This window comes from Erinaceus europaeus, chromosome 1 (genome assembly GCF_950295315.1).
Source record: "Erinaceus europaeus chromosome 1, mEriEur2.1, whole genome shotgun sequence".
In the NCBI taxonomy this organism is placed as follows: Eukaryota; Metazoa; Chordata; class Mammalia; order Eulipotyphla; family Erinaceidae; genus Erinaceus; species Erinaceus europaeus.
In genome coordinates, this window is record NC_080162.1 from 75,123,535 (window position 1) to 75,136,072 (window position 12,538).

At 44.0% G+C, this 12,538-nt stretch overlaps 1 protein-coding gene and 1 long non-coding RNA gene across 2 annotated transcripts in view; one reads left to right on the forward strand and one right to left on the reverse strand.

Moving 5' to 3' along the window:
- Positions 1–12,168, reverse strand: part of LOC132537678 (uncharacterized) — a 31,110-nt gene extending 18,942 nt beyond the window's left edge. The window contains exon 1 of the long non-coding RNA XR_009549139.1: positions 12,085–12,168. This is a non-coding gene — a long non-coding RNA (uncharacterized LOC132537678). The remainder of the gene's footprint in view (positions 1–12,084) is intronic.
- Positions 1–12,538, forward strand: part of HCK (HCK proto-oncogene, Src family tyrosine kinase) — a 45,536-nt gene that overhangs the window by 27,010 nt on the left and 5,988 nt on the right. The window contains exons 9-11 of the mRNA XM_016188125.2: positions 1,461–1,640; positions 2,457–2,533; positions 12,135–12,288. Of these exons, the coding sequence (XP_016043611.1) occupies positions 1,461–1,640; positions 2,457–2,533; positions 12,135–12,288 (411 nt within the window). The remainder of the gene's footprint in view (positions 1–1,460; positions 1,641–2,456; positions 2,534–12,134; positions 12,289–12,538) is intronic.

The window sequence follows — 12,538 nt, forward strand, 5'->3', positions numbered from 1 at the left end:
GCCTGGGAGGTAGCACAGTGAATAAACTATTAGCTTCTCAAGCATGTGGTCCTCAGTTTGATCCTTGGCATTGCATGTCCCAGTGTAGTACTCTGCTTCTTTATCACTCTCTCTCTCTCCACTTCCCTTACTTAAAAATAAATCTTAAAACTTATTATTTTTTTTAGAAAATAAAGAGAATACTAAAAAACAAAGAGCTTTGCAAATCTGTAAAAGAAATTTTATATGTTTACCTGCACATGCATCAAAAATTGACCTAGCAAGCCTGAGTGTGGGTGAAAAGTCCATCTCTGGTGTCCAGGACCACCAGTGAAAAGGCTTATTTCCTGGGTTCCTTTTTTTTTGTGTGTGTATGTGTGTGTTTTTAAGTAGATAGATAATTGAGCAAAATATCATTTTTTAATCTGCTGTTCTCTAATTGCCATCAATTCAAAATAATCAGCATGCTACTTTGGCATATCCTGGATGTTTGAATCCAACAATAGCAATGCCCACTTTGCAGAGTTGTGGCAGAGACAGTGCCTGGCTCAGTGCCCAGTGCACTCCATTGTGTTCATACTCTTTCCAAATAGAAGTGAAGAGAGATGACAGGGAAACAAAATTGGTCACAGAAGATAAGCTTTAAACCTGTGTATTTCAACTACATTTATCAAGAGCTTGCTATTTACCATCCACTGAGTAAAAGACTGGCAGAGGAAGTATGGAGAGGAAGGTAAGACAGAGCTGGATGATGAGGTTGGAAAACAAAAGACTTATCTGACTCTGACTACAGGAAGACCACAAATGTGGTTTGGAGCTTCCTGGCAGCCAAGGCATATGGAGATACAAACAATTATAAGTTCTACAAGATTGGCATGATGAAACTGCAGTGAGGTGGAATAAAGGAATAGCATGTACAAAGTTACTGTGACAGGAGGGAGAACTTGGTGCTTGAAGGACCAAGCGACATCTGGCTGATTATTGCACAAATGGCAAGGGAGAGTTCAGTGGATGGTGAGGTTGGCAAGGAAGGCAAGACCAGATCACATAGGGTCATATAAACCATGACAAGACTGGTATTTGAGAGCTGTGCTAAGATTAAGGCATTTTAAGCAAAATGGCATGTTGATATAAACCAAGTGGCATTTGAGATTTTTCTTTATAATCTCTACACTATCACTTTCAGACAAGATCAGATATGTTCAGTGTGGTACGGTCTGCAACAACCTTCAAAAACAGTGTTGATTATTTCCACTGTGCAAATGAGGAAACTACAGCACAGAGGTTTTCAGTGACTTGCCCAAGGACACACAACTAGAATATGGTGACATCTGTCTGAAGCCAATGTCTGCATTTCCCCTTCTCTCTTCAAGGGCAGAGATGGGTCTTTCTGAAGAGGCAGGTCTTCTGCTGGGATTCTTAGGGTTGTGAAAGGAGACGAGTGGGTTCTGACCACTTTACTGTTCCCTGTCCCTCTCCAGCCACTTACAACAAGCACACCAAGGTGGCTGTGAAGACCATGAAGCCAGGGAGCATGTCAGTGGAGGCCTTCCTGGCAGAGGCCAACCTAATGAAAACCCTGCAGCACGACAAGCTGGTGAAGCTGCACGCGGTGGTCACACAGGAGCCCATCTACATCATCACTGAGTTTATGGCCAAAGGTACAGCTTGCTGGGGGGTGGGGCTCATGCTGTTAGTCAAAGGTGACACCAATGTGGTTCTTGTCCCTGGTCAAGCCAGGAGCTTTTCTAATAATCCTCACTGAGTTCATCTGTAACTGCCAGCCCTTCTGATTAATGGGGTAAAATCATATTACGGGGATGTTAGAGGAAGGGGAGCACCTGGGGAGAGTTAGAAGAGGAAAGTGGGGCTAGAATTCCTTTGGGTGATGAGAGAAGAGACTATGGATTTGCTTAACAGATGCCAGGGACCTGTTAATCCTCAGAGGCCAGGGACCATCACCACTCCACCCCACAACTTTCTTTCCTGTTGGGGAACAGTGCTCTGAGGAAAGAGAGTATGAGCAAAACATTCTGTCCAGACAGCCCCCACCCTGCCTCACCAAAATTCAGGGTGTTTTGCTGTAGTTCTTGTTGGTTGGTGTAGTTTTTGTTTGGCTACCATTTCCCAGGCATGCTTAATCCATGCCTTTTTTTTTGAAAGACAGAAATACCTCATACCCCTCATGTTTATTTAATGTGATTTGAAATCTCAAACTTTTTGCATTTTCTACAGGAAGTCTTATAAAACCATGAGCCAATCCCAGTTAGCCACTCTCAGAAAGCTGTCTCAAAGCACCAGTCTAGGAACCCTCAATATCACTTTGTGGGGGAGGAGTAAAGGGGCAACTCAAATTCTATTTTTCAAGCACCAAGAGTAGTGGCAAGCTAAGAGCTTTACTGAACTCTATTACTACAAGAAAAGTTGACCCTACACTTATGTAAGGTAAGCCATGTTGCTTCCCCATCCCCCCACAGGAAGCCTGCTGGACTTCCTGAAAAGTGATGAAGGCAGCAAGCAGCCCCTGCCCAAACTCATTGACTTCTCAGCTCAGGTGAGAGGGTAATGGGGAGGTTGGGAAGCAGGACAGGATCCAAGTATTTATTCAGCAGGTATTTGTTCACCACATCACTGTACAAACGACAGCAAACATTTATTGAGTTCTCGGTATAAACATACACTTTATTTTTTTTTTGCAGGGTTTAAGTCTCATGCATGCACTACTTTATGGCTCTTGGGCTGACATTTTCATTCAGAGAGAGGGAAAAACACAGCAGTACCAGGTTTCCCCTGGTGCCATGGGACTCCCACGTCATACTTAGTTTCAAATGTAAGACATGTACATTGCAAGACAGGTACTCTACCCAGTGTACTGTCTTTCTGACCCCCAAAATACACTCTTTTCATGTGCTTTATGGACTCATTTAATGTTCACACCAAACTTCTAGAGTGGGAGTTTTGTTATTCTTATGTAACAAACCACTGCACAGCATAATAAGTTGAATCAACAATTTATTGTTTCTCATGATACTGTAAACTGATTAAGGTTGACATTTTCCCCCCAGAGCACTGCTTAGCTCTGGTTTATGGTGGTGCGGGGACTGAACCTGGGATTTTGGAGCCTCAGGCAAGAGTGTCTTTTTGTATAACCATTATGCTGTCTTCCCTGCTAAAGCATTGACTTTTTCTCTGTTAGTGCCAAGGACTAAACCTAGGGCCTCCCAATATACAAAGCATGCACTCTGCCACTGGGCTTTGTCCCTGACCCTAGCTAGCTGGGTGTGCCTTCAGCCCATTCATGGTGAATCTTAGGTCACTCATGTGGATGCACTATGCTAAGAACTTGTCTAGGACTAGAATGTTCCAGTGGTGGTTCAACCTCTGGGGTTTCTCTCCATGTGACAGCTCATCACTCAGTAGCCTAACTAGATGTGCTGAGACACTGACACATGTGTCAGTGGAGAGAACACATGCCTTACCATGCATGAGGCATGAGGCACTGGGCTCCATCCCTGGTACCACATAGGAGCATCATGGACAGCACCAAAGGGAACTCCGTGTATAGTGGGGTGGTGCTTTGGTGTCTCTTCCTCTCCTTCCACTCTTTCTCTTCTAGATATAGAAAATGAAGAGATTGGACCAGGAAAAACTGCTTGCCAGTACTGCAAATCCACAAGATACTAGGTTCATTCCTCCACTTTGCTTGAAAAAAAAAAAAAAGTACAACCAGAGCTACTTCCATGACTGGAGGAGATAGCATAATAGTTATGCAAAAGACTCTCATACTTGAGGCTTTAGGTCCCATGTTCAATCCCCAGTACCACCATAAGAAAGAGTTGAGCAGTGTGCTGGTAAAAATAAATAAAAATAAAATAACATTATAGATAGATAGATAAGTGCTCATTCCAATAGCACTGTGACACAATTACAAGAGGAGTGTTCCATAGCGCCAGGCCCTATTGTGCAAGTATTTGTAAAGTGTCTGTACCATGCTTGTTAATGTCCCACTGGTATAGGCAAGTCAGGCAACTCAGCCTGGAGTCACAGTGGGGGAGACTACGCAAGTGCATGCATCCCAGGAGGTAGGTTGGGGGCTGTAGGTAAACAATTGGCAGGCCATCCATTTTATAGAATACGAATCTGAGGCATTGAGAAGATGAGAAAAGGAGAGTTGGGTGGTGGTGTGCCTGGTTAAGCACACACGCTACCATACACAAGGACCCGGGTTCGAGGAACCCCTACTCCCCAACTGCAGAGGGGAAAAGCTTCACAAGTGGTAAAGCAAGTACTACTGGAGTCTCTGTCTCTCTCTCCCTCTCTATCTCCCCCTCCCCTTTCAGTATCTCTCTGTCCTATCAAATAAAGGAAAAAAGAGAAAAAAAAAGTGAACAGGAAGAAGATGAAGAAAGGAAGCCCTGTAAAGTTAAGAAGTTTTCTGCAACTGTGTTTCTATTGGAGGATATAGCAGTGAGCATTGCTGTCATCCAAGAGTTTAGCTCAGACAGGACGACGGATCTTAAACAGCTGAATTTCTTATGGAGCCATGACCCACATGGTCTTAGCTCAGCCTCAATCACAACACCTCCTAATTCCCACTTTCATTCTCATCTTCCCTCCCCTCTTTATAGCAATTCTGACTCCCATTCCGAGTGTTTTTTTTTTTTAACTTTAATCTTCTTCCATTCTCTCTATGAGAAATTGATGGTGGTTGTGGTGGTGGTGGTGGTGGTGAGGGTGTTGGGGGTAAGGTGCCTTGGGAATACAAGACTGGATCATTGAACCTAGTTCAAATCAGAAAAGATTTCCCAACAATAACAGCCTCTAGGCTGAGCCCTGAAGGATGAGTAGAAATTGGGCAAATATGGAAAGGAGAGGACTCCAGGGAGATAGCTCAGCAGTTGAACACAAAATGTGCATTCTTCAGGCCCTAGGTTTGAACTGAGTAGTACTCTGATCTCACTCTCATAAAAATACATAAATTTTGGGGGCTGGGCAGTAGCACTGGGATAAGCACACATGGTGCAAAGCTAAAGAACTGGTATAAGGATCCCGGTTCGAGCCCCTAGTTCCCCACCTACAGGGGGATTGCTTCACAAGCAGTGAAGCAGGTCTGCAGGTGTCTATCTTTCTCTCCCCCTCTCTGTCTTCCTCTCCTCTCTCCATTTCTCTCTGTCCTATCCAACAACAGCTATAATAACAATAACAACAACAAGGGCAACAAAATGGGGAAAATGGCCTACAGGAGCAGGGGATTCGTAGTGCAGGCACCAAGTCCCAGTGTAGGCAATGAGCAATAACCCTAGAGGCAAAAAAAAGGGGGGGCAAGTGGTGATGCACCTGGCTGAACACACGTTATAATGGGCAAGAACCCTGATTTGAACCCCTAGTGCCCACCTGCAGGGGGGAAAATTTTGCAAGTGGTGAAGCATGTCTGCAGATCTCTCTCTCCCTCTCCCTCCCCCTCTCCTTCTCTCTCTCTGTCTCCCTCTCCTTATCTCCCTCTCCCCTCTTGAATTCTGGCTGTCTCTACCCAATAAATAAATGAAGATAATATTTTATTTTAAAAAAAAGATAAAAATAGGGAAGGGTGTTTAAAGCCAAAGAAATAATTTGTGCCAAAGTCCCAGGAGAAAAACAAGAGTTGGGTCTGGAGGATGTGGTTTGCTGCTGTTATTAAGGGAGATTATTAAGGGAGGCCTGGCCCCAGGCCTGGGGCTGTACTTTCTGGATGTGCCAAAGGCAGAGCTCATTTGAGTATATGCAAATCTTGCAGGGTAGTGACTGTGGTATAATGAAAGGCTTTACATTTCTGGTCCTGAAATGCCTAAGGCATAGGGAAATCAATGGCTCCAGCGCCTGGGGAAACAACAGTCTGGCCTGTTGCTAAATTATAAGCAATAGAATAGTAGTCATCTTCCTGGACCCAGAGTCACAAACTGGAGCAATAGCCATTCTCTTCATCATACTGAGGGGAAAACAGAAACCATGGGAGAGGAGAACTCAGACCCTATGAATCCAGTAGTAGAGGGAGGCTTACAACCCAGGGACAGGAACAGCCAGGTAAGTTGGTGTGTTGGGAAGCTGTTCCAGCCCTGCCAACTGTGGCTCCAAAACACTCCCAATAACACTGGACCACATCTGTGGTTTTCATATTTGAAAATTTTTTTTTTTTTTAATCCAGGGAATGGAACCAGAGCCTTGGTCATAAATAAAGAATACCACTGAGCAGTTGCCCTGGCCCAGTTTTTTATTTTTTTATTTGTATGTATTTAGAGAAGGAGGGAGCAGGAAGAAACAAAAAGACACTCAAGTAAAACTACATCATCCATGGAGTTGCCTTTGTTGTTGCCCATGGTGCTTCCACGTGGTGCCAGAGAGCAAACCCAGGGTCTTAACCTTGGTAAGGAATGTGTTCTACCCACTAAAGTATTTCACAGCCCCTTAAGTTGGAGAAAATTGTGTTAGTCAAAGAGAGAGAAATGTATTAGCCATAACCCTCTCAGTCAAATTAATCTTTTTTTTTCAAAGAAAGACTTTTTTTTAACTTTATTTATTTTCCCTTTTGTTGCCCTTGTTTTTTTACTGTTGTCGTAGTTATTATTGTAGTTACTGATGTTGTCGCTGTTGGATAGGACAGAGAGTAATGGAGAGAGGAGGGAAAGACAGAGGGGGGGGGGAGAAAGATAAGACACCTGCTGATCTGCTTCACCCCCTGTGAAGCGACCCCACCTGCAGGTGGGGAAGGGGGGGGGACTCGAACCAGGATCCTTACTCCAGTCCTTGAGCTTTGCACCACCTGCGCTTAACCCGCTGTGCTACCGCCCGACTCCCAAATTAATCTTTTATAATAGTTGAATATTCTAAAATAGGTCAAAACAGCTGTTCTAACTGAAGGGAGGACCATATGGCCTTTCTTTTACATCCCCATCCCTGCCCCAAGACTACATTGGATTCAGTTTGAAGAACCTTGAACTAGAATATCCCTATAGACCCTTGCAGCTCTGAATCTATCATTCCCTGATAATCCGAAGTGAATCCCAGTTCCAAGGTCTGATATAATGACAAACCACCTCATGAACACCTAATCTTAGACCAACCCTGAACTCATTAAATCTATACATTATTCCTTCAGTTGAAAAACCTCAGAAAAGCAACAGTCTCTAAGCATGTGTGCTTCAGAGTCACTTATAGTTTTGGTTTTAACCCTAGCTCTGCCTATGTTGCTTTGAGCAAATTTCTTAACCTCTCTGAGTACCACTTTCCTCTGCAGAATATTTATACGCACCCTTGAAGTGAATACTTACTATGCGGCTGAAACTGTTAAAAGTTTTTGATGCAGGCTTAGAGAATTAATCTTCACATAACCCCTTGGGAGCAAGCTATTATTTTTCCCCTCTCCTCTTACTCTCCTCCTCTCTCTCCCCACATCCCTTCCCAATCCAGCTCACTGCTTAATACTGACTTAAGGTGGTGCCAGGGACTAAACCTGGGACCTCAGAGCCTCAGGCATGAGAGTGTTTTACCTAACCATTAAGCTATCATCCTAGCCTCTGGAGGCAGGTTCTGTTTTCTACATTTTACAGGCAGAAACATGAGACATAGAGGAATGAAATAACTTGTCATCAAAGAACTGTGGATCTCTAACTGAGCCAGTCTAACTCCACAGAGTCACTTAGCCTTTATCCTCTGTCTCCTTAGTGAGGTGAGTCCCATTGCACCATGAATCTAAATTGATAATAGCTTATATGCAAATCAATAACATGTGAGTGTCTGCCACTCTGTGCTAAATACAAGGCCAGAAACTCAAGTAGAGTAATGAGCAGGGTTATCAGAGTTCCAATTCTGATCTCCACGTGGACCAGTTCTTTTTTTCTTTTTTTTTTTTTCCCTCCCCTGGACCAGTAATTTCTCTAGGATTCTAACCGTGAAACAGGGATGGTAATTGTTGCACCTCCCTTGAAGCACAGACTAAATACTATTTAAATTTAAATACCATCTCATAGCAAACACATAAACTACAATGTCTGCTATTAATGTAGTAACCACTTCTTCTAGCATTTGCCCTTCTTCCGTAGCCAGTCAACAGCGTCAGGTTGAGCCTGATGTAAAGTTTCGAGACCTCCTTTGAATCTGGAGAGGTGGCAGTCGTTGACTATGTGGGTCATAGTCTGTCTGTAGCCACAGGGGCAGTTCGGGTCGTCTCTGGCTCCCCAGCGATGGAACATAGCGGCGCACCGGCCATGGCCTGTTCGATAGCGATTGAGGAGTAACCACTGTTAACTAAGAACTCATTTCCCATACTTCCCGGGCCTAGACCCTTTGTCTCACCCCAGAGATGGCTGGACACCACAAACAAAATCATTAACACGCCAGCTTTGGTTGGAGAGTCTGGAGCCTGCTCAGATCTCAATTCCAACAACATGAGTATCTCCTGCTGGCCATTTCCTGCAAGTGCTCTACCTCCTTCATTCACACTTTTCAAGTCTGCTGGTGCCTTAGTTGTGGTCTGCCTAGCCAGACCCCCATCTCCTCAAATAATCTCACCAGATTGCACCCACTTGCAATCCTCTATAACACTAGAGGTAGAGGTAACGAGAGGCAGTATGGATTAGAAATCCATGTGGTTTGAATCTAACATTCAGAATTTCTCAGGCAGTGTGGTCTGGAATAAGTAGCCCTCCTCCCTGAAACAGACTGTAGGAGTGAAGAGATAGTTCACTCAGTATAGAGTGCATGCCCTTCTATGCATGAAGCCCCAGCACCACACAGGAACGTTGTAAATGGTATCACCAAAGCTCTATTGATAGTGGGACAGTATTATAATGTCTCTCCTGTCTCCCTCTCCCTCTGAAAAGTAAAAGAATAGAAAATTGAGCCAGGGAGATTGTATGCATACCACCCTGGATTCATTCCATTGAACATGCTACTATGCATGAGGACCCATGTTCAAGTCCCTGGTCCCCACTTGCAAGGAGGAAGCCTCATGAGCTGTGGAGCAAGGCTATAGGTGTCTCTCCTCTCTCTCTCTCTCTCTCTCTCTCTCTCCTTCTCTCTGTGTCTTTCACTTTCTATTAAAAAAAATGGCCACTGGGAACAATGGAGTTGTGTAAGCACTAAGCCCATCAATAACCCCAGTGGCAAAAAATGATAATATAAAATATAAACATACAGGGCCAGGCAGTGGCATACCTGGTTAAGTACACACATTACAGTGCGCAAGGTCCCAAGCTCCTGGCCCCTACCTTCAGGGGGAAAGCTTCAGAAGTGGTGAAGCAGGGCTGCAGGTATCTGTCTTTTCCCCTTTCTCTCTCCCTCCTCTCAATTTTCTCTGTCTCTAACCAATAATAACTAAATATAAAATATTAAAATATAAAATAAGACCTAGAGGCTGTGCACTGGTTCTGAATTCAGTCCTCAGCACTGCATATGCCAGAATGATGCTCTAGTTCTCTCTCCCCATTTTTCCTTCTCATTAATAAGTAAATCTTAAAGAATTAAATAGTAAACAAGTAAGTTAATAAATAAAAGGGATAGTGACACTTGCTGTAAGAATCTCCAAGATCAGCTTGTAAACAATAATCTCTGTTTTCTGGGTGTTTAAAGTTTCATTTTAAGGGGCCAGGTGGTGGTGCACCTAGTTGAGCGCACATGTTACAGTGTGTGAAGTCCCAAGTTTGAGCCCCTGGTCCCCACCTGCAGGGGAAAGTTTCATAAGTGGTGAAGCAGGGCTGCAGGTGTCTCTCTGTCTCTCTTCCTCTCTATCTCCCCCTTCCCTCTAGATTTCTGACAGTCTCTATTTAATAAATAAGTAAAGATAACAAAAAATTAAGAATAAATATTTCAAAAAATAAAATTAAGTTTTATCTTATTCTGGTTTCCCTTCAAAACATATAAATCTTTTGCCTTTTCAAAGGTTAATCTTAAAGCTCTCTTGAATAAACCCTTATAAGTTTAAAAAAATAATGTCTGTGGAAACCCACATCTTCCCATCAGAAGTTGCCAGGGCTCCACTGTGAATAAAAATCCTACACACATTTTATCATTCACTTAGAATTCATGGTGACTATATATATATATATATATCTCCAGACCACATCACATTCCACATTCCTGCTTAAAGCCTTCTAGTATTAAAATAGTGTAAAATAGGGGGTTGAGCGATAGCACAGCAGGTTATGCACACGTGGCACAAAGCGCAAGGACTGGCTTAAGGATCCCGGTTCGAGCCCCTGGCTCCCCACCTGCAGGGAAGTCGGTGAAGTAGCTCTGCAGGTGTCTATCTTTCTCTTCCCCTCTCTGTCGTCCCCATCTCTCTCCATTTCTTTCTGTCCTATCCAACAATGATTACATCAACAACAATAACAACTATAACAACAAGAAAACAGGGCAACAAAAGGGGGGGAAGCAAATTAAAAAAATGTTTAAATATAAAAATAAAATAGTGTAAAATCATCCTTCTCTGCCCACTGCCACAGAGAAATCAGAACTCTACTCTCCAGCTACTTTTCTCCTTTTGTCTGAAGGAGAAAAGTCTCTGTAGTACTGCACAATGTGGGAATGGGGGTGGGGGTTACCTCCCTCAAAGTATTCTGCTCCCTTCCCCCTGTGGCTGCTTTTATTTTAGGGGTGTGGTGGGCAGAAGTTGGAACCCTGAGACCCTCCTCTTACCAATTAAGACTACTTTTCTCCTCCCCCCTTTTCTACCAGAGAAATGTAACTTCTCCCTCCTTGTGAGGAGGAGCAGAGGGTAAAGGGATGGCTTCCTGAAGCTGTCCTGTGCTGAATGGCTCAGCTAGCAGTGTCACTCTCTTCCTATTATGCTCAGAGTGCAACTTCCTCAACTAGCCTGCAAGTTTCTTCATGATCAGCCACCTCCCTTCCCTGACCAGCCAGCTCCCCACACTCCCACTGTACTAACTTCAGCCACCCTGGTCTCTGTGCTGTCCCAGGACACCCAAGTTCATTCCTGTTCCAAAGCCTTTATGCCTGGTGTTCTCTTCTGCCAGGAATCTTCTTATTTAACACATGTATTATCATCACTGTGAGCTCTGCTAAAATTTGACCTCCTCAAAGCACTTGATCCAAGAAAGTCCTGTCACAGAAAGTCTTGCTTTATCCTTTCCCTATGGTACTTACTATCGAAGGTAAGGACTTTGTTTGACTAAATACTTGTTCAAATAACTGGTTTGGAGCTCAGAAGATACTCATTAGATACTTGTTGAATGATCATATTAATTTTCCCTACCCAGGCTTATGGATGAAGAAAGTACAAGAGATATAACAGAGTTTGACATGAACCAAGATAGTTTTTCCAAAGAGGGTTAGGAATGGAAGTTCTCCATGGTAGCCTGGTGTGCATGTGTGTAGGTCTAGAGAAACAGTACCATTGCTTTTTCTTCAAAATATGTTCTAGAAGTCTTGGAACTTTAAGGACCAAAACTGACTCAGGACCTGAGGATTCCCCCACCCCCACCCAAATACACATACTTGGATGGGTAGACTGAGTATTGGCAACCTGAGTCTATGGCCCTCCTAGCCAAAAAGGAGGAGGCTGGAGGATCTGATAGTGGTACACCCAGTACAATGAACACTTTACCATGTGCAAGAACTTGGGTTTAAGCCCTTGATCCCCATCTATAATGGGGGGGGGGGTTAATGAGCAGTGAAGCAGTGCTACAGGTGCCTCTTTTTTTTTTTTTCTCTCTCTACCCCTTCTCTTAAATTTCTCTCTGTCTCTGTAAAAAGAAAGAATGGGAGTAGGACAGAAGGAAGGAAGGAAGGAAGGACTTCCAGGAACAGTAGATCAGTTGTATAGGCACCAAGCACCAGCAAAAACCCTGGTAGAAACAAACAAACAAACAAAAAACATAACTTTAGAACGGGGGTAGATAGCATAATGGCTATGCAAACAGACTGTCATAATGCCTGAGGCTCCGAAGTCACAGGTTCAATCCCCCACACCACAATAAGCCAGAGCTGATCAGTGCTCTGGTTAAAAAACAACAACAAAAACATAAGTTTAAAAATGGGGGATCTTGTGTATGTGGCCACCCCCAGCCTGTATCATACTTCGACATTCCACTTCAGCATTTGGGTGGTACCCACCTTAGGCTGGGACTGATCTGAGGTTGAGGATGTGTCTGTTTTGGTTGGAGATTGCAGAAGGCATGGCCTTCATCGAGCGAAGGAACTATATCCACCGAGACCTCCGAGCTGCCAACATCTTGGTCTCTGCGTCCCTGGTATGCAAGATTGCTGACTTTGGCCTGGCACGGGTCATAGAAGACAATGAGTACACAGCTCGTGAAGGTAGGGAGTGTTGCCTAGTGGCCCCTGGTCCCTATTTGGATGAGTTGTGACTGTTGGAGTTGATAGCTGTGACAGTGATTGGTAAAATGCAAAGGTCAGGGGCTGGGCAGTGGCACACTAGGTTAAATACACATATTACTACGAGCAAGGATCAGGGTTTGAGCCCCTACTCCCCACCTATAGGGAGGACACTACGTAGGTGGTGAAACAGGTCTTCCGGTGTCTTATCTTTCTCTCTCCCTCTTTATCT